Genomic DNA, 27,115 nt, shown 5'->3' on the forward strand with positions numbered 1-27,115 from the left:
ATATTATCATCGATTATGGCTAATATACACGCCGAAACCCCCATAGCCCACAATACTGAACAGCAAGAGGTATACACAAGCAACCAACAACACCTAAATGCAACCAACCCATCATATAAGCACCAACCTAAAACCCAAAACTATCCAGCAACGAATTCGGATCCGGTTCTTGGAAAACCGTCGGCGGCGGCTTCGGTTTCAGCGATACAGAACTTGCCGAGTCTTGGGAAACGACCGGGTGAATGGGCATATCCGCCACGACAAGACTGCTGCGACGCTGAAGCATTTTGCGATAATCGACGCCATTCTCCTGTAGCTCTTCCGAAATGTCGGTGACGGATTTCGGGGACGGGGCGCTGCCGAGAAATTCCTAGTGACGCACGAGATCGAGAGAGAGAAGATCGCAGCCCATGCGATCGTAGAGGCGCGCGTTCCGCAGGATAAAGGCCCACTCTGCTTGCGCGGGGACTTGTGAGGCACCTTTAAGGGTTTGGGGGGTCTTCTCGCGGAGTTGTTTGTACAGGACTATGAGGGCGGGGTCGTTGGAGAGGTATGATTTTGCTTGGAGGGTACTGCCGGGTGAGGACGGCGTTGAGGGGATCAGTGACTCGACTGGTGGCTGTTATTATGGTTGGTTGGTGTATAAGTTAATTTGATGGCTAGGACTCACGATGAGTGAGCGGACAGCCATGTCACCTCGCCCGAGCATCCAGAATGCCCAGGATGCCATCCATCTGTTGCTATCTGTTGCTACTTGGGGGAGGATCCGTTCTTTAAGGATCTCCTTTAACACCGGTCCATTGTCTCCTTCGTATGCTCGTGTAATGGCAATCGCGAGCTGGAGATCTCCAACCTGGTTTATCAAGATATGGGCACAATCGCGCAGCCGGTCTGCGAGAAGGAAGAATGTTGCAGCGTATTCTATTCGGGTCAGCAAACATACGTATAGGTGATCAGAAGTCTTACCGAATCTTCGCCTCCCAAGCAAGGCATACGCATTTTTAAGCGCCGTTATCTTCCATCGTGGCTCTCTTAAATCATTTGCAAGGAGTCGTGAAGTGGCGGCTTGCTCATGATGCCAATGAGCTATTCGCCAGAGGTCCTGCAGTATATTTTTCTTTTTCAATGCAAGATAGTATAGGGAGCAATCAATCGGATTCTTTTCCTCCGCTTTTGTATACTTATTTCAGGCGATAATTTCTAATTGCGCTTGCTATTGCCTATTAGCATAACAAATTTTAAAACAGGAGGACACTCACAATGGCAGCAGGATCCGGTAACCACATAAATATACCGCTTTCCCGAGCTGATTTCCAAAGCATATTGCCGCCAAACTGTTTCAATACGAGATCGGATAGAATATCTTAACTGCCGCTATGACAGGCCCAGATAATCTCTCGCCAGGAAACCGTATTCTTGTTCGCAACGCCCTGGGTCCTTCGCAGCATATGCTGCCGGAAAAACAGAAGATAGCGCGCAGCGTTATCGTCCATCGACCGCCTATGCTTTTCAATGGTTGCCACGCATTCAATAGTATCAGCGAGGCGGAATTGCTCCTGGCTAGACAGTTGGGGAAGGGTAATCCTAGCCAAGTTCTCGTTGAGAATCGCGGCGGTGTTTTTATCTATAACCGATGGCTCCTCTACTGAAAAATCGGCATACGATGACTGCATTTCTTTCGACGTCGCTTTTTGCGGTGTCTACGAGTGTCAGCTCAATAGAAATAATCAGCGGTCTTACTCATATCATGTTCGACACAAAAATCTTCCAGAGGCATCTCTAAGAAAGTATCAATACTGTCTCCCTCTGTGTAGAACTTGAGTTTTCGGTGTAGCGCCATCAGGACAGCATGGACCAAATTGGCTTTCCCGCTAAGAATGCATTATACCAAAAATTAAGGATGGTAAACCGGTAGCGTACCATTCAGGCGATTAACGACTTCGAAAAGATCGACCGAAGATTGCCCGGGAGACGATATACGAAGCACTGGGACAAGCGGGTTGTCGACCTCAATCACCTTATCATACACGAAGAGAAAGCGTGATAGTAAGTGATGACTAGGGGTAGAACCACTAGGGTTGTCTAGCTTAATATATTCAAACTGCCCTGGTGGAGTAGCTCGCCGCTGGATAAGGGCCTTCTCCGGCACTCGGCCTGAAGCTGACAGGAAACACTCTTCCTCCCCCCCACAGCCGAGTTAATGTAAATCTCCACTGTGCCATAAGCCGGAGGAGGTCGAAAATCTTAATAACACTTTGATGGTGGAAGGAAGGTGAGGTGGAATATTCTGAGGGTAGTCTCTCGTAGTAAGAACCCGACATCGAGGAAATGCAATAGCCTCTCCTGCCGCTGAAGAAAATTTGGCGAAGCTTATCGAGGACCTCAAGGCTGCTGCTCGCATCATCAGTCACTCACATTGGCATTCCAACAAGACCAGGGGATGCCCGAGTTGCCCGTATCGGTGATCAGTCACAGCCATGGCTGATGAAATCCTCGGGTATTGAAACCGGTTTCTTCGCCCTTGGAGGATTCCCCATCACACCAATTTAGAACAAGGACAGGCCAAGAGAGACGAAAGTCAGCCAACCCTGTTGCTCCCACAACAAGACCTCGGACGCTCGCTGTCTCCGACAAGGGAAAGGAGTGCGCCATTTTTGGGGGTGCTTGGCAAGAGCCTACCAGTGGGACGAAAGACGGAATGGCCAGGGGAGCCGTGTGTCTCTTGGCCGTCTCTTGGTCTCTTGGTATTTTGGTATTTTGGTCCTGTCTCTTGGCCTCCCCCTGCGTCTTGGCTGATCGATGCCAGGCGGTCCGCCTTACTGGGCGTGATAGGCTGAGGGCCCATTCGGCGGAGCTATGTATCTGCCTGCTCAGGCGCTTCCAAGCCATTCCTGAAAGCTGCGAACTGATCAGACGTCCGCTGATTTTGCTCAATGGCTGCGAAGCAAGTTATGGGAGGTTTACTCGCCTGGTATCTCGGCGCCATTACTTAGGGAGCTCCTACGACGCAACACAAGGCTGAGCCCCTATTCTGAGCATTGTCTCCGTCATACAACTCACTAAAAATAATCAATACAGCCCAGCTCGTTCTTTACTTTTTTCTTCATCTCTCTCACACTCAAAAAACCTCAACAACCAGTACGCCTGCGGCTTTCAGGTCTCTGTTTCGAAGCACACTCTCGGCTCCTAAAACCGCCCACAACTTACCATGCCCACACTGAACGTCAGTGAGCTGAATCTAGTGATCTCTGTTCTGGGTATTTACCCTTCCCCTGGGACTCTCCCGGTCTCTTGGAGCTCAACAATCTAATATGGCCAATAGTCGCCTTCATTATTCTCTTTGCGTTGATCTCGGTGAAGGTGAAAACGCAGTGGTATCTTGGTGAAGCGTGTACAAATTCCTCCATCCCAGTGGTTCTGAATGCTGCTCTGGACGCTGGCTGTTAAATCTTTATTTATTATCCAGTACCGGCTGTGGTCGTTGGCATCATTCTGGGCCCATATGCGGCGAAATTCCTCGAGGCTACCGAATTGGGCTCCGCAGTCCAGGGCCAACAGGATGCGATTACCTTAGTACGCGAACATTAGCAAAGTCTGCTCATCCTGACGGCCAGACTAACAATTGACACAGGGACTGTGTCGCGTGGTGATCGGTGTTCAGTTGGTGATCGTGGGGTTCCAGCTCCCAGCCAAGTATCAGCTTCATCGCTGGAAGGAGATACTGCTATATCTGATCCCTAACATAACTCTCATGTGGCTCTGTACCTCCGGCTGCGTTCTGTTAGCGATCCCCAAGCTTAACTTTGTAAGTCTCAGGCGGGGCTGTCAGGACTGAAAGCTAACATAGTCCACGCGCAGCTCTCTGCACTTGTAATAGGCTCCTGCGTCACTTCAACCAACCCAATCCTCTCCCAGGCTATTGCCAAAGGCCCTTTCGCCGACCGATACGTCGCCCGCGATATGCGCGAAATCATATCTTCTGAAGCCGGTGCCAACGATGGATTTGGATTTCCCTTCCTGATGTTAGCGACCTACCTGTTACGGTACACACAGGGGGGTCCGGATCAGGACCACTGGGCCCATGCTCATGTCGCGCGCTCAGGCGATGTAGGGCATATACACGGCGGGCCTGGAAAGGCGATAGAGATGTAGATTACCGAGACGTGGGCCTACTACATCATCCTAGGCATAGTATATGGCGCCACTATAGGCTATACTAGCATGTATCTGCTACGATACACCCTCCAAAAGTAAGACAGGCTCGTCCCCGATACCATTATTTAAAGATGCTAACAAGTTCCAGGAAATAGATAGACGGCGAATGCTACATGCTATTCCCGGCTGCGTTAAGAGTAAGTCCTTGTCATACATCTTATCTCGTGTTCATTGCTAATCCCATCATCAGTTGTTCCTCCTTGGAACCTGCGGTTGCATTGGAACTAACGATCTGCTCGCCTGTTTCTCCGCCGGCAGTGCCCTAAACTGGGATAGGGGCTATCTGGCGGAGGCTGAAGCCTGTCATGATGAAGTTAATTCATGTATTGATAGTCTCCTTAACTTTGGGGGATTCATGTATATTGGAGCTGTTATTCCGTGGGATGACTTCTACTAGCTAGACACTACAGGAATCACCTATCCCCGGCTCATCCTCCTCAGCATTATCATTCTTCTCTTCCAGCATATACCCAGCACGCTTGCTCTATACAAGTTTATGCCCAAGGTCTACAAGAACTGGAAGGAGGCCTTGTTCATGGGCTACTTTGGACCCATCAGTAGGTCAATGCTTGGTTTATCAGGACTGTTATTAATGCGTTGTCAGGAATTGGCGCTGTGTTCTACGCCGAGCATGCCGCTCACCTGTTCCCTGTTATCGGGGGGGGGCAGTTCCATCGAGGCCCGCTTGATGCGCGCCCTCAAACCAAGTAAGTCCAAGCCACCCAGTCTTAATACTCTTCTAACCTATACCTCAGTAATATACTGGCTCGTGATATTCTCTATCTTTATTCATGGCCTCTCCATCCCCCTCCTAAGCATTCTATACAAACTTTTCAATGTCCCGCCGGAGGTCGACCCCCTCGGACCAGCCGAAGTGCGCCCTCTATCTTATAACCAGACCCTGCCCCCCAACAGTTTTCTATATTCTAAACGCCGCTCAATCCTCCTTTACAACCGCTTCTCCCGGACACAATTCCCCTCCAATCTCGGGTGGAATCTGCCACACTTTCGCAGCAACAACAGCTCGCGCACAACGGATAGCAATCCACTGGTGGAAGAGTTCCAGCTCCAGCCCGTTAATGAAAGACACAGGCCGGAGACAAGTAATGCGGTCTGATTCGTTTCTTCCTACTCATGATGAATCTCGCTTCTTTGTTTTATATTGTTAGCGCGCTGCGTTCTTTTCTTTATCCGTTAGATTAGCTGTTTTCCTTACTCAAGATGGTCGAGCGGCCTGGCTTTCTCATGCCATTTCATTGTACCATTAATAGAGACCTAATAGAAAATAAGAGTATCCGGAAAATGGCCTCTAGCAGCAGTAATCTCCACTCTATATATTAAGCCATATAATCTTAGCAGTCGTCCAGTACGCCCCCATCTGCTGTCAATCTGTGCCAGCCAAAACGACAGGCTGGTGTCATGGGAAACCCTTGGATCATATTCTCTCTGGAGGGTTTGCCGCTCGGGATACCACGTTGGGAATCGGCTCCGCGGGGCGAGTTGTTGGGCGCTCTGGATGCAATGGGAACATGTATCTGCCTCTTGATGCTATTCCTGCGGCGTGCCGGCCCGACTCGTGCAAACACGTCTGAACAGCGGGTATTCAGTCAGTCTCCCCCATAGCTACGGCCTCTCCAACGAACAGATTTAGGAAGACGTGTCTGAAAGTCGGAGATATTACCGTCCGGCGGCTGCTCAATCATCTGGTCCATCATCGGTTTCTTAATACAACATAGCAGCGCTGTATTCCCCATGCTGATCTAGAGGTGCTGGGCGCGACAAGTCCGGTTCAGACAGATTATAGGCATGGGCATGTGGATGTATATAGAGCCTACAATCGCATCTGGCGAGGGTGACACCAAGCCTGAACCCTGCTTTTGGTTATCATCGTCGTCCGGCTTACTACTCAAAGCAGAAGAGATAGAGAGTCGTGCTTCGCTGCTATGTGCGGCCAAAGTAAAGATAGATCGCCTCATCATAGCACTGCCCTTTCTTGCAACTTCAATGAGACGGATCCCTGGATTATTTGGAAGCTATCGAGGTCCGATCGGACCGTAGCTACGGAAACGTTTCGCGTCAAGCGTAAAAGTAAGCATGCCAGGTTGGTAATCACTCGCCCAAGCCGGGAAAGGAAAGAGACTAATTACAAGGGCTATTACAGTACAGAAGATCAATATCTGAGTTTTGTGGTCCATGTTGTCCGAAGTGGTGTGATAATATGCATTATCTGCACAACACTCCCGTCATATCCCAATGCTGGCCTCCAAAAACCCCGACGCCAGCTCACTGGCCACTCAGTCAAGCATTATTATACTCCTAAGAGCCCATAACCCAGTCAGTATTGTCTGTTTGTTGCTGACTAGGTTGCTGTTTTGCCTCGATTTTGTTTGCCTGGCGGTGTCCCCAGCCCCAACGGTGGTGTTGCTTCGGATGGGCAACATTATCTGTATTACCGTGTTAGTACATACAGACAATAAAAAGTGGAATTATACCAGTTGCTGCACCGTGTGGATCAGGCTGAGCAGACTCGGGGCTTTGATCCAGCGGCTCTTGCTCGGGAAGCTTTGCTGCGTCGGGGGATTTGGGTGCGGCCGTCGAGTCGGTTGACTCTTGACGCTGGCGATGGTGGAACGCGTCAGAAGCTCTGCGGAGGATGTCCGACATGGTGGAATATAACTGCTTCCAATAGTAGTTTGGAGGTGTTTGGTGATGTTCTCAGACTAACTTCGATATTAACCTTTATATGTAGGTGACCTACTACAAGGCGACTGACATCATATGGCCCGATTGGTACAATGTTCTCGTGATCACCGTCTGATTCCCATGGTACGGGATAAATACGATAGTTGGGAATGGCCACTATGATTAGAAAATCATCGATAACTTTGGGAGCAGTAGGATGAGCGCATCATGTGCGGGGAACGTGGAAGAGTCCAAGACGAGTAGCTATTCTCGGTCACATCAGATGATATAAACCCATTTTAGATGGAACCTTAGAAGTACCTCATCCAAACTTTCCTGTCGAATATTTTAGTTATGTTTGCTTGTAATTAAAACTACACCCACTACGAGTACTCCAGTGAGTCCAGGTCTCGGTGGTCAACTGGCGAGGCAAGCTCGCAGGCAGCGCAATATTTAAATCATGAAAAGGGGTATTGATTTTAAATTTTGTTACTGTGTCCTTTAAGAGTGAGGAAAGCTGTGGTTCTAGGACTGAATGTTTTCGGGAAGCTGAATGTGGTTTTATCCGAGCTTGATGCCTGTATGACTTCGCAGGTTGAGCTGGTCAAGTATGCATACGACCCCCTATCGCTTAAAGATTGGCTGAGACACCAGCCCAGCAATGAATTTACCTTTGCCATTGCTATATCTAAGACGATGGGCATTTTGCTGTCGGACTTTGGGTGGAGGCTGAGAAACCTGGACGAGGACAGGGAGGAATATACTACACCGCTGTCACTGGTAAAGGTGGCTGCTGTGAGACGTCCGTTCCAGTTGTTCTAACAGGTTGTTAGGAGAGTGGATTGGGTTGTTTTTTAAGTTGCGCATGTAGAATTGAATTGTATTGAGCAGGCTTTCCCTTCTATGATGATTGTTTGGAAACTTGGGCACGGATACTAGAGTCTATAACCCTAATCTAAGCAGATGTCTATCTAGAGAGGGCCTGTGGAATAGGGTCGTCTGAAATATATATATCAAATATCACCCTACAACCACTACTGCTGTCAAGTGTGATAAATTCTGAATCCTCCCTAGAAGCACGGGCCCATTTCCGGCAGAGAATACATGACGGCTAATGGCAGGGTCGGTATCATCAGGCGGCGCTTCGTGCGTGCAACAAAGACACAACATCCTGCGAGGCCTGTTGGAGCAATCTGCAGAGCTCTGCATGCCGGGGGTTATGGCTGATGACGACAAATCGGGCGCTGATAATTGAATTAGTTTGCGGCTTATAATATCAGAACCCCAAGAGACGCAAGACTTACCTTGTCTCCTGCAATATAAAGGCAACACGCCATCCATCCTGCTTGATAGGATGCGTTCCAATCTCACAGACCTACGCGGGCAAGGTCGCCATGCTGATCATGCCACTGCGGCTATACTCAAACACTGAATCTGCGAAGAGGCTGGGGACCTCCTGACACTCACGGGCCACATCCTTCAGTGCCAGGAAATGCATATCAATTCCTTCTCCCTTTACAGCGGCAGCAACCTGGCTGACATGCTTCCTCACTGCGCCTTGGAACAACGACTGGCATTTCTCCGGATCGCGGGGGTGCTGCTCCATGGCTTGACAGAAGGCGACCACCTCGTCGGTTACAACCCGGCAGAAATCGAGGCTACCCTGAAAGTAAGTGCTCATGGTGACCGGCTCAACAGTTGGTACGGCTTTATTGTATAGTTTATAGAAGGCCAGCTGGACAACCATATTGGCAAAGGCGTTAGGCTTGAGGCGGTGGTAGCGGCTAAGCTGCGTGCCGAACTGATCAAGATCCAGAACCTTGACTCGGAGGTTCTGGAGCCGGGTGCGCAGCGCTTTGGGAATCGTTTCCATCTGTGCGTCGAGCTCCTCGTTGGTACAGATCAGGACAGGTGTTGGATCCGGAAAGCTCGATGCTACATCCGGCTGACGGCGCGGGGGGTCTTGGATTGCGTGAATGACATGAGTATGTAGATGTCGAGTGGCGATGCCGTCCACTTTGGAGTGTTCGAGAATAGAACCAGAGACGCCGTTGTCGAAGACAATGAACTGCATTGGCTTGTCGTGCCAGCGGTTTGACTCGGTGGCGGTCCAGAGATGGGACACACGCTCATCCGCTGTCTGCGGCCTGGCTCGGTCCAGACAGACGACGAAGTCAGCGCTCTCGATATCCTGGAGAGAGGATGCATTATTGTCGCTGAGCCCGCGCAAGGTATCCCGATTCTATGCAATCCCGTCAGTATCATGCGCAAAGGTCGAGTAGCAATGAGTGACTTACCCTGCTCCAGACATCACGATCGCCGTTAGTCAAGACACCAACGCGAGAGACGCGTTTTGAGTCGGCCATTCGGATGACTTGGTTGAATGCCCCGGCGAGCTGCTCGATCGTGGCAGGCTTTCCGTCCACTGAAAGGGGGATCTTGTACATATGCCCGTTTCTCATTGCGATCAAAACCCCCTGAGACGGCCACTTGGCGGGAACATCCTCCTTGAGACCAGGCACTCGGCACACGTTGAAGAGCCATCGGTAGCTGTCCATGCAGATGGGTTGATCGTTGATAGTATCGCAAGGCACATCGCCATGTTCATACTGCGTTTTGAACCGAAACGCTGACCAGGAAATGATAGCAGCGCGCACTGCAGGCGAGCCCTGATCTGATGAATCCAAGCCGTGGATCTTGTGGCTGCCGAAGTAGCTGCTGAATGGGACGAGTGGTCGCCGGTCACGCAAATAACGCACTTCTGCGTAGATTCCATCAAGCCAGTTAGGGATCTTCGGGTTATCCTTCTTGTCTTGGAGCTTCCTCTGTAACCTCCAGGCCGGACCGGTGGGATGCAGGAAATCCTTTGCTTTCTGGGAGGTCGCTGCAAACTCCGAGGCTGAGACAAGCGGACGAACAGTCTGAAGATAGCGCTGAACGGTTTCCTCAAGCGTTGGCAGGGGCAAAGGAGGCAGCGCGGCAGACGGAGCTTGCTTGACCAAACGCTCACTCTGGAGAGATATATCCATGTTGCTGGCCGGCGATATTTGGCGCGTAATAGCTTTCGTCGGTTGCTCCCTGACGCAGTCCACGGCCATCTCTGCCAGTTCTCGGAGAGGAAGCTGTCCCAGGTCTTTGTTCATTAGCATAGGAGCACCGACGCCTTTCTGAAGCCAGTTCCTGAATTCAGCCAGCACCAGGGAATCCCCACCATGGCGGGACATGGACTGGAGCGGATCCACGTCTTCGATGGGGACTCCCAGCACTCTGGAAACATACTGGCAGATGGTAGTCACAAGTCGAGATACCACCTCGTTCCGTGGTCTAGTGGAATGTAGTGCCGCTTCCAGCAACTGATCAGGACTACCCTGCAAGCCACTGTTGTCGGGCGAGCCTGCCTTGGAAGATATCAGCTGCGAGAACAGCGAATTGTCGATATTTTCTGCCATCTCAGGGCTCCAACCGATGGCAATCTGGCTTGAAGAGGAATCTCGAGGAGGAGAATACACGCAATGCTCGAATAGAGCTAGAAGGGTATCTAGCGGGACAGCCTTGATCCCCGACTTGCGGAGATGTTCTGTCGATGCTGGATTCTCGAACACATATCCGGCGTCCTGAATGATACCGAGATCAATGGACCTAGTTGGGAATCCTTGGGCCGTTCTCCAGCGAGCGAAGGCATCTTGGTATGTGGAAGCTGCTGCATAGTTGGACTGTCCAGGGTTTCCAACCAAGCCAGTATAAGAGGAGAGGATCACGAAGAAGTCCAGTGGCTGCTGCTGAAGCGCTACATGGAGCAGCTGAAGGCCCGTCATTTTGGAGCCCAAGACATGCAGATAGTCCTGCCGCGTCATACGTTCAAAGGCCATGTCCTATATCATGTCAGACTACATCAGACTACAGCTGAGCCGGCGGGCTAAGGATCTTACTCTCAGAGAAACCGCGGCGTAGACGACGCCTTGTATAGGAGGGAGTTCATTCTGGCAATCAGACAGCGCAGAGTGAAGCTGCTCCGTGTTTCCAACGTCACAGGCAATTGCACGAAGCTCGGTGCCAACAGCGGCGAGGTCGTTAATGAGCCTTTGAATCGCCGGCTTTGTGGCGCCTGACGGAGAAAGAACGACGAGATGCTTTGCTCCATTGTTGGCCATCCAGCGACATATTTCACGGCCCAGGCCACCCTTACCTCCAATGAGCAGGTAGCTTGCATTCGCCTTCAGATGTCTATGTCGTGATACAGGTGGTGCAACCTGCTTGGGGTCAGCAATTCACTTATAACTAGAGAGGGCCGTACCTTGACCACCGAGTCATTGCTAAACGAGAGAACCAACTTGCCCATATGCTTGCCGGCTTGGATCTGTCGGAAGGTGTCCTCTATTTGGGAAACGGGGTATACGGCTATAGGAGGAGGGACGAAAACACCCGCCTGGACCAGTTTGCGCACTCGCGAGTGCAGTGCGGCGGCCTCCTGGGGCTTGCGGTCCCTGAGGGCAACCAAGTCCACGGACGTGATTGAGACGTGCCGATTGAAGACTGACATGTCCAATCGTGCATGAGAGAGGGCGTCTATCTTGCCCAACTCCACGAAGCGACCGAACGTGGCGAGGACATCCATCGAGGCCTGGAGCAATGGGCCTGTCAAGGAATTCAAGACTACATCCACGCCTGCATTCTTGGTGACCCTGTGAATCCCATGGACAAACTCGGTATTCCGGCTGGAGAATATATGGCTGGCAGGAATCCCATAACGGTCAATCAGATGCTGCCTCTTTGCTTCTGTTCCGACTGTTGTGAAGACCACGGCTCCAATGTGCTGGGCCAGAGTGATTGCAGCGCCCCCGACACCACCGGCACCTCCATGAACCAGCACAGACTCCCCTGGCTTCAGACGGGCAACCTCGACCAGGGAGTGGTACGCCGTCCCATAAATGATGGGTATCGCGGCAGCTTCCTCAAAGGAGAGGGCCTCAGGAAGCAAATGCGTGAAGGACCCTTGAGCTCTGACTCTGTTTGCATGTGCAGCGACATAACAGGTGTATACTCGGTCACCGCGCTGGAAACGAGATCGACACAGGGCTCCAATATCGACAACGAACCCGCTACTTTCTCCTACTAGTGGTGCATCCATGGCCCCAAGCACAATGAGCGGGTCACGGAAATTGACCCCGGTGGCCTTGACGACGATTTCAACCTCGTCATCAGCGAGGGGACAATTGAAAGAAGTGTTCTCCGCAAAGTGCATGTCTTGGATTGTTCTGAAAGGACTGGCAACGAGACGCAATGAACGGTTCGCCTCTTTGAATGACTGGTTTCGCAGAGTGACAGAGGATGCAGTGTCGCCGCACAGGACATTGGTCGTGGCGTCGTCCTCGATGATGCGAGGCACAAGCCACCGGCCATCACGCTCGAGCCATTCATTGTTCTCCGGTGAGAAGTGCTGACGGCTGATGAAGTGCCGGAGCTAGGCGGCCAGTTCGTGGAGAGTCCGGTGGCCAGGTCCAGGGTCGAGGTCGACACTCACAGCACGCACTCCTTGGTTCTCGCGCCGGAGAACACGCAGTAAACCCACAGCCAGGGCGGACGCCGGGTGGGTGCAGCTATCCATGGCACCTTGCGTGACCCAGAAGATCTCCTTTGCACGCTTGAAGGTGTTCTGAATGCCAGTGAAATCCGCCTCGCTGCATGCAGCCAGGATCTGCTCTTCCAGGCCCGCCAGGCAGATGCACGTCCTGCCATGGACTCGGGGATCGCCCAGCTGGACAATGGAGCCTGTCGGAATTGAGAGAGCGTGTGCCATCTTCTCGGCCAATTCCAGTCCCAAGTCTCCCTTAATCCCGTGCAACTGTTGTTCGGAAAGTACCAAGAGAGGCGGATCTTGCTCGTCCGGCAGAGCGTGGGAGACCATGAAGCTGTCTATATGCTCACCCGGTGTCTTGTAAGCGTGTGTGCATGCCTGCACTCCTTCAAATCCGGTATCCATTAATAGTGAATCCCATTCATCCACCGTCAAGAGCGGGTGGTCTTGACGGTGGTCTCTTTGTCGCTCCAGCGATCCCAGCCACCAGCCAGGGAGTGTGCCGAAGATGAATGACCGATAAGCTGTGGGTTGAGTACTTTCAATCAGCAAAAGACTGCCGCCTGGCCGCAGGAGGCTCCGCACGTGTCTCATCGTGCGATCGATGTTAGATGTCGCATGAAGGACGTTGGCAGCGATGACCAGGTCGTACATTCCGAGCTCAAACCCCTGGTCCCCAGGATGCTTCTCGATATTGAGGGTTTGGAAGGCCAGGCGCTGTCTCCACTGGGCAAACTTCTCCGTCGCTTTTGGGAAGAAGCCGCCAGAGATATCAGTGAAATCGTAATGGTGGAAAAGGCTTTTCTTCGCGGTGGTGAGGGCTTCAAGAATGGGCAATGTGGCGGCCCCGGTTCCAGCACCGATTTCCAAAACGCGAATATTCGGTTTCTTCAGGCCCAGGAGGCCAGCATACTGCCCTGCTTGTATCGCACATCGCTGGATTCCTTTATCTTCACTGTAGAGTGTATGCAGCAAACCGCCTTCTGTCATCAACGAAATCGCCTGCTGTTCTCCCTTCAGAATCTGTGGAAGGCGTTTGCCAATCCGGCAAATCATCTTGCCCACACATCCATCCTTTTCCACAGTTTCGAGCAATTGGGTGACATTGTCTTGGTCTTCAGACTCTTTGCAAATTCTCTGAGCTGCTATTTTGCGTAGCCACCCCATGTACTCGACCTGGTAAGGTTCTAGTTTCGCCACATCCCTTTCGTGGAGCTGCTCCAGAGAAGCTTTGGCCAGGATGCGACAGGCGCGAGCATATCGTGAGAGTTGGCCAGTAACCGAGGCGTCGTCTGTTGTAGCATAGCAGATATCCTCAATCTCGGGGGTGCTGAGGAACAGAGGGTCCACATACTTGACGATTTTCTGGCAAGTGGTGCCAGTCTGCGAGGACGTCGACTGGACTCTCGCCTGTATTTTAGTGAAGATGAGGGACGAAATCGAGATGCTCTGTACATCCTGGTTGCTTGGAGATATAGCAAAGCAGCTGCTGTGGGAGGAGGCCTGCGCGCTTGTTGATGCCCGACAATTCACGTTATATGTTTGTTGCGTAGTTGGTTGCGCGCTTGAGGACGGAGACCATAGGGTGATCTCCCCCACCGAGGACAGGAGGAATGGGCCTCCCCAGGTAGGATCCGCCATGATCGCAGGGAATGCACTCTGGAGACAAGCATCCAGCGTGGCCGGATGGGGGCATTCTATTCCTCGCCGGCTGATCGGATACTGTTGTGCCTTCGAGGCATCAACCGCAGTTTGAGATGACCCAAGCCCGGCACGGACCGTGGAGAGACCGGCAAAGCATCCAGAGTAATCGATTCCCTGACTCCTCAGGTCGTCATACAGCTTGCTGACCTGAATGTCAGACAACATACTATCCCGTTCTTCGATCTCCCAACTCGAGGGCGGAGGCCCCGAATTCGACCCTTTCGGCGATATAGCGAGAAAGCCACGGCAGTGGTCCACAACATTGGTGCCGTCTGGACATGAATAAACCAAGAATTCGTGACGATGAGCCAGGTCCCTGCCTCGATAGGCTCCAGATGGCCGTATGGTAAAGATTGTTTCTACCGCGTCGTCAGACTCCGGAACAATGAGCGGCTGGATGTATGAAATGTTCGAAAGCTTGATCGACGCAATGCCATCGATCTTGAGTCCAGTCTGCGCGGAAAGCCATGCCCCAGCTTCGAATGCCATGCAAAGGTAACCGGCTCCTGGAAATATTATGCGGCCCTGGACTCTATGGCCCGCCAGCCAAGGCATTTCAGCCAGCCGGATATACTTCCTCCACCGAGGCTCCAGGATGCTCGAGTCAGGGGCCACGACCCCGAGCAGATCATGTGGAGGATCACGCCGGCTTCTGTAGTTACGGCTTAGGCGGCTCTCATGCCAATATGACACGGAGTGGTCCCAGGGATATGGTGGTAAATCGGCGACGGCTGTCAGTCTGGTTGGGGACCGGTCGAAGTTGACCATATCGAGATCAAGGTCAAAGCCGTGGGCAAAGAGCTCACCTGCTAGTTCAAGAGTTGTCTTCCTGGCTGACCTGTTTCTGGACAACGCAGAACTATAAGCAAAGCTCGTGTACGCAGGCTGCAGCGCCGCCAGGTTTTGCCTGATTGGCCCTTTCAAGCCGGCGTGAGGGCCGATCTCAATGATCATACTCTGGTCTGTGCCGTTTGAGAGTGCGCCACAGAACTGTTTGAATGCCTGAGAAAACAGCACGGGCGATACCAAGTTCTTCACCCAGTAGTCCGCATCCAGAGATCCTGCATCAACCCGACGACCCTCAACGGTGGAGAACATCAAGGCAGACGCAGAGGTGTCTGGTCGGCCAATGCTTTGCAGGGTATTCCGATAGTCGTGAGCGACTCGAGCCATATGGTGGGAGTGGTATGCAACATCAACCGGTAACCGTCGGACAAACACCTCGTCGCATTGAAGGAGCTTGTTTAGCTGCACGATGGCGTTTTCGTCCCCCGACAGAGTAACTGACTGGGGGCTGTTGACGCAAGCAACCTTCGCCGACCCGTATCGCTGGTCAACCTGCTTGAGGTATCCTTCTGCTGCTGTCCGGCTGAGACCTGCGGCCAGCATCGCACCGCGTATCCCTCTGTCTCCCGCGAGCCCTGCAGTACATACTCCTCGAGAGTATGCGATATGCAAAGCATCACTAAACGAAATCGCGCTGCAAGCATAAGCGGCCGCAATTTCGCCGCTAGAATGTCCGACAACAGCGTAGGGTTCGATGTGCCAAGCGGCCAGGAGATTGACGAGACCCAGCTGGATCGCTGTGCACGCTGGCTGTGCGACTTGTGCCTTGTCTAATGAAGACATCTCGGGGGTATTGAGCAGCTCCTCCGTCAGTTTCCATTGTGCCCCGAGACGAACAAGGTGACGCTCAGCAGCGAGGATAGATTCTCTAAACACCGTGCTTGTTTGGAGCAGTTCTTTGCCCATTCCATACCATTGTGATCCCTGCCTTGTAAAGACGAAGCCTAGGCGAGATGCTGTTGAAGAGTGACTGAAAGGCAGACTGCTCGTAGAGCAGCCTTGTAACTCAGATATGCTCTCTGCGACAATCGCCCCTCTCCATTGGAATCGCGATCTTCCGTGGCAGAGGGTATGGGCCAGCGAGCTCAGGAAATCGCACTCGGACGAATGGCCTTTTCTATCGACATATTTTTGGAGCTGAGCAACCATGAGGCTGCTGGAGGTTTTTGATCGTGCAGACAAAGGGAATAGGTAACACGGCGATTCGCTTGGGGTTTTAGGGCTTCTTTGAGGTGCAACTGGTGGAGCTTTGTCCAGGATAATATGGCAGTTTGTGCCTCCGTAGCCAAAGCTGCTCACCGAAACCTGCCGGGACTCGGTGTATTTCAGAGGCTGCGCTTCGGTGGCCACCGTCAGGTTCCATCGGTTGAAGTCGATGTTGGGACTCGGCCTTTCAAAATTCATGCTGGGGGGGGATACAGCCGTTTTCAATGACGAGTACGGCCTTGACGAGTGCAGCAACGCCGCTGGCGTTCTCGAGGTGACCGATATTCGTTTTCACAGAGCCCATCACAAGAGGATCAAACCGAGGGCGTTGAGACCCCAGAGTCTCTCCCAGGGCCATGCTCTCGATCCGATCGCCCGCTGCAGTCCCAGAGCCATGGGCTTCAACATACACCGTGTCTCTCGGGTCGACTCCGGCCGCGGCATATGCTTTCTGAATAAGGGCCTTTTGCGCGTCGAAATCTGGCATTGTGATGCCTGGCGTGCGCCCATCTTGGTTTGCGACGCAGCTTCGGACAATGGACCTTATATTGTCGCCGTCTCTCAAGGCATCTGAGAGCGGCTTCAATATCAAGCACGCCGCTCCTTCTCCTCTCCCATAGCCACAAGCTCGTGAATCAGAGGAGTAGCTGCGGCCATCGTCCGAGTAGAACTGCATGAAGCTGGGCCCAACCATCGTTACTGGATCTAGGATCAGATTTGTGGCCGCCACAACAGACTGCTGGCTTTCGCCAGCCCAGATACTGGCGCAGGCATTGTGCAGCGCAATCATGCTGCCACTGCACCCAGTGTCCAAAGTAAAGGAGGGCCCCTTCAAGTCAAAGAAATATGATAAACTATTGGAAAACATTGCTTCGCCATTTCCGAGGGCTGCATAGAACTGGAGGTTTTCGGGGTCTCGGAGGAGCATCTTCTCGTAGTCCCTGTTGTAATGGGCTGTGTATACAGACGTGTCGCTTCCCCTTAATCGATCCAGGGTATACCCGGCTATTAACGTCCATGATTAGCTTTCCGCCTCCATGAATGTATGTACATACATCCGGTGAGCATACCGTTTTCAAAGGCCTCGTAAGAGACTTCCAGAAGAATCCGCAACTGGGGGTCCATCCCCTAGGTACCGAAGTATCTGGTCAGCATCGCACGACTTGAACGGGGACACGCAGCAACTCCACCTTTGCTTCGGCCGGACTGATATTAAAAAATGCAGCATCGAACCGGGATATATCTTCGGCAAGAAAATGGCCCTCTTTAGCATAGAACTGCAACACGCGTCAGAGAAACTCCTGCGGACATTAGAGATGAGCATGGTTCTCACCGTCCCATTGTTCTTACTCTCCGGGTGGTAGAAAGCATTCTGATCGAACCGAGCTGCAGGTACCTCCGAATGGACGCTCCGAGCTTCCATCATGAGCTCCCAAAGCTTGTTTGTGTCTGTGACGTCTCCAGGGAACCGGCAGGCCATGCCCACGATGGCGATCGGCTCCTTCATGGTGGATGGGCGACCGTGTGTGGTTCTTGACACTTGCAAACCACGGCGTTGGTATCAGTCTGCTGAAGAATTGAAGGTTGAATGCAGTAGGTCTGGAACTAGGAAATACGCATTTCATATGGGTTTACCCCGCGCAATTCGGCTGGCGACGTGGTCTTTTGTTGTCCACCGCAGCTGCAGATCCTGTCCAGTGGGCACTCTCAGCGAGGATAATGACAGTCACAGAGGTTAATATGAACCCTTTGGTTCGGTCCCTTGCATTGCAGTCTCTGCGGTGATCCCAGCCCCTTGATTTCTCGGCCAGGGTCATGCATCAACTGCAAGGGCTCAACCGCCACATTAACAAATGCCGATGTAGCAGTGGCTTCATGAGTTTGTGACCTGTGGAGGCTGTGTTGATGCAGTGACTGTCTATCAAATCTTAAGCCCTGTCGTACCCACCTACATAGGGTCTGATTTGAGCAATGTTCGGTTGATCTGCAGGGAGTGTTCAGGCCGATAAGACAATCATGGCTCTAAATAATAGTTCATTCATTTCCCAGGACTTTGGTCTGGGCCCTGCACAAGTGGACGAGCGGCCAGTACTTGATAATATAGCAGCACTATTTCCTCTTGTATACTAAACTCTACTGAGACTTCTTCTTCCCGATATTGCCGACCTTTCGCAGCCCAATGGCCCCAACTGCCAGGCTTATAATATTCGCCGCGAACAAGAACCAGAACGACGCCCGGTAACCCACCATCAGCCCATCTGGCTGGTGTCTCTCCAAGTCGCTGGCCTTGTTATCGCTGACAACATTGGCGATCAACTCGACAAAGGTCAGCCCGAAACTCTTGCCAATTTGCGATATTGTGTTGAAGACGCCCCCCGCCAGGCCCTGTGTCTCGGGCGGGAACATATCGGCAATGAGGATGTTGGACACGGTGAAGAGAGAGTCTGCAGCAATAGAGTTGAGGCAGATGGCAATGAAGGCGCAGCGCCAGTAGCTCCAGGATGGGTGTACGAGGGCCATGATAAGCGAAGAAACGGTGGAAATGGCAGTCGTAATGTTTATGATTCCATCGGCACGGACGCGATGCAGGACCATTCCAGTGACAAGAGCGCTGAGGAGGCCTGTGACAGGAGTGGGAATAAAGCGGATCGCAGTCTGGATGACAGACAGTTCTTGTATGTTCTGGAAGAAGAAGTTGATTATCTGTTCAAATCCATTGAAGGCACCCCAGATGAGGAAGACATTGATGCAGATGGAGGTGAAGGAGGCGTTCTTCCAGAGCGAGTTACGGATCAGTGTTGGTTTATTGTGCCGTTCTTGGTACTCCTGCCAGAGCACGAAGCAGACGAAGAGAACGCCCGAGACGCTGAAATAGGCGACTGTAGAGGGTTTGCGGGCGTTTTCGATGTCGCCAGTTATAATTCTGGAGACGGTCAGCTAGTGCGAAGGTTGTATATAGCAGGCCGAGGGAACAGAGGGAACAGACGCCAGTGCCAGAGAAAGGAGGGCCAGGGCCGTGCTGACCACAATGGCACCGAGCCAGTCGATGCCAAACAAGAGGTGATTCCACCTGATGCCGGTTTGCCTGCCCTGTGGCAGCTGCCACCACGACAGAAGAAAGGCGACTGTGTTGGCGATCGCGGCGCTATGGAAGCCCCAGCGCCAGCCGATCGTGTCAGCGCAGACACCTCCCATGAGAATTCCCAGTCCAAACCCGATGGGCTGGCCGCCTCCCATAAATGAGAAGGCGAGGTTGCGCAGCCTACCGGCCGAGAAGTTCTCAGATATGATGCTCACCGCAGTTGGGAGACACATGGCGGTTGCCAGGCCGGAGATGACTCGGAACACGATCAGCTGGGTGCCACTGGCAGCGAGGCCACAGGCCATGCAGAAGACGCTCTGGAAGAAACAGCCTAGCAGGAAGACGGGCCTACTGCCGACTGCATCGGAGACGGCGCCAAAGATGAGGAGCGTGCAGCCGGTAGCCAATGCATACATGGACACGGGCCTGTACAGTTAGCCTAAGCAGCCATGGGGGCTAAGGATGAGTACCATAGTTCCATGCCCGGGTCCAGCTGCAGGTCCTTGGAGATCTGAGGCACAGAGACAGTCACCAGGCCGCCCAGGTAGCAGCTTATGAAGGTGATGCACGAGATGCAGAAAATCACTAGGGGTGCGTGCTTTGGCCTGCGATCCTCCTCGACCTCGTCCTGGACATGGAGAGGCCTGATGGGGAAATTGCTTCGTGGGGGGGCAGACTCCAGAACCGTCGTGGATAGAGACATTGTGGGCGAAGGAAATGGATAATGTGAAATATTGTGGGATTGACGTGGAATAAAAGAAGGCCATGAGTCACTCATTGCTAGCAGCGCATGATTAATCCTGTTGGGGAACGATTGGCTTACGATGATTCGGCCAATAGCCATAACATGGTAAATACTGAGATGGGAGATGGTTATATCCTTATACTAAGTAGCAACGAGTGTCACATTCCTACATCAGGGCATCTTCGACAAATAGACAGGGATGCTTACTATGTTGCGTATTCACTTAGGGTTTGAGGGTCTGGTTCCCATCTGGCACGCAATGCCCTTCTATGCCCGAACAGCAGGTCGGAGCGAGCAGTCAGCGTGCATGATTCATGCAGTCTCCAACTCGTACTCGTCATCTTCAGAGTTAAATATGTCTGCTGCAGCCCCCAACTCTTTATCTTGCAGCATGAGTGCTAGGATCCACCGAGTAAATGACTCAATGTCTCCCTCCATACTTATTCTCGGAGCAGGCTGCTTTGGTGTCTTGACGGCCCACCACCTGGCCTCTTATGGATATTCAAATATTACTGTCCTTAATAAGGATAGCCAAGTTCCCAGTTGCTTTTCTGCTGCCAACGATCTCAACAAGGTGATTCGTGCCGAGTATGCTGACCCTTTCTACACTAATCTGGCCCTGGTTTGTTCTTAATATATGATTCTATGTAATATACCGTATCTGATTATTACAGGAAGCAATTCGTAAATGGCAGAGTGATCTGCTGTATACCCCCTATTATTACTAGATGGGCTTCCTTAACATCATATCTAATGCTGCAACGCTCGAGATAAAATAAGTGATTAATAAGTACTTTATATCTATCTAACAGCACCCTGCTTTCTATGGACAGGTTCAGAAGATTAATGGTTAAGCTAAGGTTAAGCAGATTATTCCTGTATTTAGTAGTCTAGTTGATGGCTGGTCTGGTTACTATAATAAGCTTGCAGGCTATAGTTATTCTACGAATATATTAGAGGCTCTTTATAAAGCCTGTGTATCTTTAGGTGTTAAGTTTTATACTAGACTTACTAATGGTAATGTCGAGTCTCTACTATATATATTAGCTTGAACTGGCACTGTCTGTGACAGGGCCAGAACTCGTGGAGGCTAAGTTTATCTTATAGACAAGACTATCTTGGCTCTTGGTGCTAATATCTCTAATCTTATTCCTAATATTAGAAAGTAAATAATAAGCTATTATTAAGGTATTATATATCTCCAGCTCGCGCCTAAGGAAGCTTATAAGCTATAAAATATCTCTATTACTAATATCTATAATCTTGTATTTTTCTTTAAACTAGATAGGGAAACTAACAAGCTCAAGTTCTACTATATAAATGGTATATATACTAATTACTTGTTATTAAAGGACGGGCTGTTTTTACTATTTTCTATAGTAGCTGAATTATAGTTTCTCCCAGGCAATAATAAATAGTATATTTAATAATTACTAAAGGAAGTTTTCCTGAAGCTTATAGACTAATTACTAATTAATACTTATCTCTACTAGATTACTAATACTAATAACTTAGATTATATTATTAACTTTATACCTGGAATAGGCTTGTCGCTGGTTATTCTCTCTAATAATTCAGGCTATAGGTTTAAGATAATACCTATCTTTAGAGAATTTATTTAAATACTATTAGAAAATAGGGGGTAATCTCAGTCTAAGTAGAAGTAGAAGGACTCTAAGCCCAAGTCTGGGTTAGTCTGGTATAGTGGTGAAAGCCAGGAGCTCTCTGATACTATTTACTTGAAACTATAGTCTTCTTGCTCCTTGTACTAATAGCCAATATTATCCATGACTAAACACTTGAAAGGAATACCATGAAACCAGCTTACCGAGAATGGCAGTCCTATACTAGTAAGAATCCCCAGCATCAAGCACTACGGGGCATCACGACAGTAGCCTCGCATGGCCATTCAATGCCTGGTTTCCAGCTCTCCAAGTCACTCTCACCCAGAACATTGGGGAAATGGCTGCTGTGCAACCGGGTTTGTCAGTAAGCTGATATTTCGAATTTCAGGAAGTATGTCACTGACGGCATCCTAATGGGCATTTTTGAGGCCGTTGTCTTCCCTGTCTGTACCCTGGCCACGGCGATGTGGTGGATGGCCTTGTAAGATTGCTGTGATAAGGAGAAGTTGAACTTTGATACACTTATTAGGGGAGTACATATCTTCTACATCTACGGTGAACACACTTTGGATATACTACTTCATTGTCAATCCAACAATATTCCAATACCAAGCTAGCAGCTATCTCTCTTCTGTCTGTATACAGACGTTGACTACCGGCAAAATGAACAAGAATAAGGAAAGAAAAAAGAAGTCGGGACAACACCATGCATATAAAACTCCGATCAGCATCCTCGTCGCCCATCACTACTACAAGTAATATAACCCGTCTTGTCCTCTGGCCAGCCCAGATGTCGCAAGATAAAGTTACTGATGTTTATAACTTTTTTATACTACCAGGGGATATAGTAGGTTCTCTTGAACTTTTAAACTTTCCTCTACAAGCAGGTGGTGGTGAGTTGTTGAGTAAGGGTCTCTAGTATTATTATATTATATTTAGCTATAAAGTATATTACTGGTATTTTAATCCGGGGATAGTAGAATAATCTATAATCAGGGTACTGTAGTATGAAGCTACTAAAATAGACTATAAACTAGAAAGGAGAATATTATAGCTATATATTATTTCTTATTAAAAATATTCCTAGTAGTAGATTAGAATTCAACTTACCTATATTATATCCAGTCTTGGTCTCTAATTATCTTCTAGTAGAGATATTACTATAGCTATAATAATAGCACCAGTTAAGAATCTAATAACCCTGTTAAAGGGACTATGTTTTTTAAGAATATCTATAATTTTATTAATTAAGATATTAAGTCTTTAGATATATATTTTAGTCTTGAAGTTACTCTATTTCTAAGTCTATATATCTGACTCTAGACCCTGGCTAGTTAATAGAGAACTATTAATATAGAAGAGCTTAATATACTCTAAACAGTATCTCGCGTCTCTCTTAAGAGTGATTTTATATAAAGCTTCTACTAGGCGTGTTATCTTATGGTAAAAGAATTAGCCTGACTGACCATGTCCTGGTATACTAATTAGCGAAGTGTTTTAGGGTTAGAAGCATGCTTTACGAACTGTAGAGCATCAGAATTCAAGTTAGTCTCTTGCTGGATCCAGAGCTATTACAGCCAGCACTCCCTGGACCAAAAGGCTCAAAGTACGACCGGATAGAAGCCATCTCTAGAAGAGGGTGTTCAAAACTTGGTACACTACCCTTTGGGGGATTCATGGTGTCGACTGATATAGAAATTTAGTCCAGTCAATTTAAAGGAACAGCCAGCAGACAAACGGCTTTATGTGCTGGACAATGCAGTCGATGCCCTATCAATATATTTAAGTGACTCCGCGCTAAAGTCACATCCTCTGATACAAGAAAAAGAAGGGACAAGTCTTTTTAATAAAGGAATCTCCTCTGGCCAAGAGCAAGTTGGTTATATGAGAGCTTGGCCAGTGCATATATCAAAGGGACCAAGGCAGCATTATGTATATTACACCCAGTGCCCTTAGTGAATTATTATAATCCAGCCATTCATGAGACTGCATAGCCATAGAAGAGTCAGATGTGGCAGTTGGTGTGAAAGAACACATTGACTGTGAATGTCCTTCCTGCACTCTCTCCCTAATCTTTTAAGACAGAAGCCAAGCACAGTCAGTGTCACTCTGCTCTTAAGGATACGAGTATGACAACTGTTGCGAGAATAGGGCTGTTGGGTCGCAAGTTGTACTCCGAATTGTTATCAAGCTCAAGGTGGATATAGCTGTTTAGACCAACATTCCTAAGCATTTCCAAGCAATGGCTTGTGACCCTTGAGCTGACGTATTCTGACTTGTACACTGCAGTATTCACTAGAGTGAGTCTTTAGACAGTCTAGTCCTACTGCATCTCATCCAGGTCCCCGAGGGAGCTCAGTGATATCTATAAGTCAGACACCGATACGGGGACCATTGGCAGAAGTATAGCAAGCTGTACAATGAAGGCTACAGGGACTGCCAAACATTCTAATATATAATTGTAGCCACCACTTCTTCAACCCTTTCCCTAGAAACCTCGTGATGTAGAAGCCATTCAAAATACTATATAGTATTCTCCTGTAACTTTATTGACTACCTCAGCCGCGGCTATAGATTAAAATAGCCATAGGGTATTCCAGGATAAGTATCTAGCTTTATATTAATATTATTATCTCTTAATACCTTTACATATATAATACTATTATTATATAGAGGGTCTAGACCAGTAACCTGTATATATATCTATAGGATAGCAGAAAACAGTACAGTTAAATTAAACAGTAAAAAATCTTTAGATAGAAAGTCCTACTTATAAAGAATCTTATATCTAAGGCCTTTTAAGTCCTATAAAAAATTTCTAGAGGCTTCTATATTCTACTAATAAAAAATCTACAGGTCCTTATATTTCTCAGGTATAATCTCTTTACTAGTATATACTAGAATACTAGCTAGTACTCTAGTAATTAGTAGTAACAGACTCTTCTTTACTGACTAATATACTATAATAATTAAGAGATTTTTACTGGCTAATCCTTCCCTAATAATAAACCCTTTAGTCAGGTCTATATCAAGTACTAACTAATTCTCGGTTATCTACTTTACTATATTCCAGATATTGTTCAGGATAGTTAAGAATTTATACTCTAGTACTCTATAATATAAAAGCTAGACCACAGTGGTACTATATAGATATATAACTATACAAGCCTAGGCAGTATATTAGATATTAGTATCTATTATAAATACTCCCCTAAAAATAAGAATAACTATAAGATTTATAGAGTCTAAGTTTACTAGTTTAATAATATACAGTTCGCTCTAATATCTATTATATATAGAGATATCCATGAAGCTCTCCTACATGTTAAATATTAGGCAGGACTCGGATGCTTTCTTCTTAATTACTAACACCGTTTTATGCAGCTACTTAACAGGCAGTGATATACCTATTAACAGGGCTGGGGTGTGTTTAAGGACCTAACTTCACATCAGATAATCTTTTTTTTTTAAAAAAAAACATGTTTGGCGTCTTATCTCTTCAAGCTCTGGGTTGATAACAGCAAGCTTGAGGAGATCCTCCTTGGTGGTATATCGGTCCATTGCTGCAGTTGAGCAGGTGGCTGTGGTGTAAGTGGTGTCTATTTCGTCGCACATTGAGCTTTGTTGGCTGTTCTGGCTGCTCTGTCTGTTCTGTCTGGTATTCTGATATTCGACAAGTTGTTAGGGCTATATATACTGCAGTTCCGGATTAGGCAACCCGTCAGCATCATACAGAATCACCGTGACTCATAATTGATCATTCTGTTATTACAGCCAAGATTGCTGGCTTACGGGGACACCAATTACAGCTCGCTTTATCATAGTCCATCTCAACTGCATCTACTACAGGTTCCCCCGTAGCGCCTGCTCGCGCTCAAACGCCTCGAACAGACTCTTGAAGTTTCCAGCCCCAAAGCCGTCAAAGTTCTCGCGCTGGATGATTTCCAGGAGCACTGTTGGCCGGTCGCCGACGTGCTTGGTGAATATCTGCAGCAGATAGCCTCCCTCGTCGAAGTCGATCAGGATGTTGTACCGCTGCAGCGTATCGATGTCCTCCGCAACCTGCGTGCCCACGCGCTCCAGGCGCTTGCGCACATCGGCGTAATAAGTGTCTGGCACGGAAAGAAAGTCGACTCCGCGTTTCTGGAGGCTATCCACTGCTTCGATGATGTTGTTGGTGCGGAATGCGATGTGTTGGCAGCCGGCGCCGTTGTAGTAGTCGCAGAATCTGCCTGGTCAGCCTCTCTATATAACAATGTGCTTGAAGTACTGACTCTTCAATCTGCGACTTCTTTTTCCCTTCTGCAGGCTCGTTCATCGGCATCTTAATCACCTCGTTCGGCGACGCCACCACCACCGAGTTCATGGCCGAGAAATCAGAGCACATCTCCTTGTCGTCAACATTCCAGAACCGGTGGAAGTTGAGTGCCTTCTCGTAGTAGTTGACAGCCCCTTCCAGTCCACCCCAGGGATGGTTGCCAACACAGTGGTCGATCTCAAGTATGTCTATCTTGGGCAGATACTCCTGCAGACTGTCGCTGCGCTCAACCGCCTTGAACCCCGGCAGGAATGTCCCCGAGTACGCAGACCGGTTGACGAACGTATGAACGGTGTCGCCAAACGTCTGGATAGAAGCAACGAAGACTTCTCCGTCGTCGCTCTTCAGCAACTCGGGCTCACGAACGGGCTCGGCGCCGTTCGCGACGGCATGCTCCCAGACACCGCGAACGTCGTCCACCTGGAAGGAAATGTCCTTGACACCATCACCATGCTTCGTCAAGTGCGCGTGGACCTCTGCGCACAGTTTGCGCTCATCCTCGCTGGCTCGCGCGTCCCACGAGCTGTCCGGGGAGCTGAGTGGCGCCGTGAATACAAACCGCGCTGTACCGTTGCCGACGACATACGCCGTGGTCGCGTACGATCCTGTCTCGGGTCCACGATATGCCAGGGCGGAGAAGCCGTAGTGGTTGACGAAATAAGATACTGTTTGTCGCGCATTGCCGACATACAAGCCGATATAGTCGAATCCGATATAGTTGGGATTCATGCTGCGAATAACCCTGCGGTTGGGGGGAGTTCCTGCGTCGCCCATTATGGAATGATTCTTACCGAATAGGTAAACTGAATAGGCTGAAAAGACAATCCTGGTTGTCGAGACCGGTCCAGGTCTGGCCTGTCTGGCGGGCTTTATACCTGCTCTTACAGGACTGGTCTTCCTCCTTCATACCGAGATGTCGGTCAAATCCACCAATGTCCGAGCCTGTATTGATTCCGATGGCAATGCATTTACCACTAGTCGCCATGTGGGCTGTGATGCTCTGCTTACACTCCTCGTTATGCTGCTTACATGTAAGATCCTGATTCCGGCAGAGAATATGCACATTCGCTGTCAGCCCTGTGGTTGTCTCCCACCGCCAGTATTCTGAATATACTGC

The 27,115-nt window shown here is 49.6% G+C and overlaps 7 protein-coding genes across 7 annotated transcripts; 2 read left to right on the forward strand and 5 right to left on the reverse strand.

Annotated features, from left to right (window-relative positions):
* Nucleotides 1-370: 370 nt before the first annotated feature.
* On the reverse strand, nt 371-1,144 carry ASPVEDRAFT_139772 (uncharacterized protein; the record flags this gene model as incomplete). Its single annotated transcript, XM_040807602.1, has 3 exons — nt 371-619; nt 671-921; nt 967-1,144. Coding segments are annotated over 3 exons (678 nt in total), but the record flags the coding sequence as incomplete, so codon positions are not given.
* A 2,064-nt stretch (nt 1,145-3,208) lies between these two features.
* On the forward strand, nt 3,209-4,926 carry ASPVEDRAFT_87229 (uncharacterized protein; the record flags this gene model as incomplete). Its single annotated transcript, XM_040818016.1, has 9 exons — nt 3,209-3,257; nt 3,323-3,391; nt 3,467-3,573; nt 3,632-3,805; nt 3,859-4,107; nt 4,311-4,352; nt 4,406-4,593; nt 4,657-4,772; nt 4,820-4,926. 9 exons carry the CDS (start codon nt 3,209-3,211, stop codon nt 4,924-4,926), a joined length of 1,101 nt encoding a protein of 366 aa, XP_040671666.1.
* A 1,238-nt stretch (nt 4,927-6,164) lies between these two features.
* Nucleotides 6,165-7,056, reverse strand: ASPVEDRAFT_45353 (uncharacterized protein). Its single transcript, XM_040813265.1, has 2 exons — nt 6,708-7,056; nt 6,165-6,659 (listed from the first exon to the last, which is right to left on the reverse strand). Exons 1-2 carry the CDS (start codon nt 6,877-6,879, stop codon nt 6,532-6,534), a joined length of 300 nt encoding a protein of 99 aa, XP_040671667.1. The 5' UTR covers nt 6,880-7,056; the 3' UTR covers nt 6,165-6,531.
* A 1,216-nt stretch (nt 7,057-8,272) lies between these two features.
* ASPVEDRAFT_87231 (type I polyketide synthase) lies at nt 8,273-17,735 on the reverse strand (the record flags this gene model as incomplete). Its single annotated transcript, XM_040818017.1, has 9 exons — nt 8,273-9,139; nt 9,195-10,769; nt 10,827-11,147; nt 11,192-12,358; nt 12,419-16,359; nt 16,442-17,233; nt 17,284-17,356; nt 17,419-17,505; nt 17,562-17,735. 9 exons carry the CDS (start codon nt 17,733-17,735, stop codon nt 8,273-8,275), a joined length of 8,997 nt encoding a protein of 2,998 aa, XP_040671668.1.
* Nucleotides 17,736-18,361: 626 nt separating this feature from the next.
* On the reverse strand, nt 18,362-20,013 carry ASPVEDRAFT_140023 (uncharacterized protein; the record flags this gene model as incomplete). Its single annotated transcript, XM_040807620.1, has 3 exons — nt 18,362-19,151; nt 19,215-19,736; nt 19,781-20,013. 3 exons carry the CDS (start codon nt 20,011-20,013, stop codon nt 18,362-18,364), a joined length of 1,545 nt encoding a protein of 514 aa, XP_040671669.1.
* Nucleotides 20,014-20,314: 301 nt separating this feature from the next.
* Nucleotides 20,315-20,689, forward strand: ASPVEDRAFT_32250 (uncharacterized protein; the record flags this gene model as incomplete). The annotated part of the gene is made up of 1 exon (XM_040810585.1): nt 20,315-20,689. One exon carries the CDS (start codon nt 20,315-20,317, stop codon nt 20,687-20,689), a length of 375 nt encoding a protein of 124 aa, XP_040671670.1.
* A 4,834-nt stretch (nt 20,690-25,523) lies between these two features.
* ASPVEDRAFT_139166 (4-hydroxyphenylpyruvate dioxygenase family protein) lies at nt 25,524-26,727 on the reverse strand (the record flags this gene model as incomplete). The annotated part of the gene is made up of 2 exons (XM_040807554.1): nt 25,524-25,908; nt 25,955-26,727. The coding sequence occupies 2 exons, from the start codon at nt 26,725-26,727 to the stop codon at nt 25,524-25,526; spliced, it is 1,158 nt and encodes a 385-aa protein (XP_040671671.1).
* Nucleotides 26,728-27,115: the final 388 nt, after the last annotated feature.

The sequence above is a fragment of the Aspergillus versicolor genome, assembly GCF_001890125.1.
Source record: "Aspergillus versicolor CBS 583.65 unplaced genomic scaffold ASPVEscaffold_10, whole genome shotgun sequence".
In the NCBI taxonomy this organism is placed as follows: domain Eukaryota; kingdom Fungi; phylum Ascomycota; class Eurotiomycetes; order Eurotiales; family Aspergillaceae; genus Aspergillus; species Aspergillus versicolor.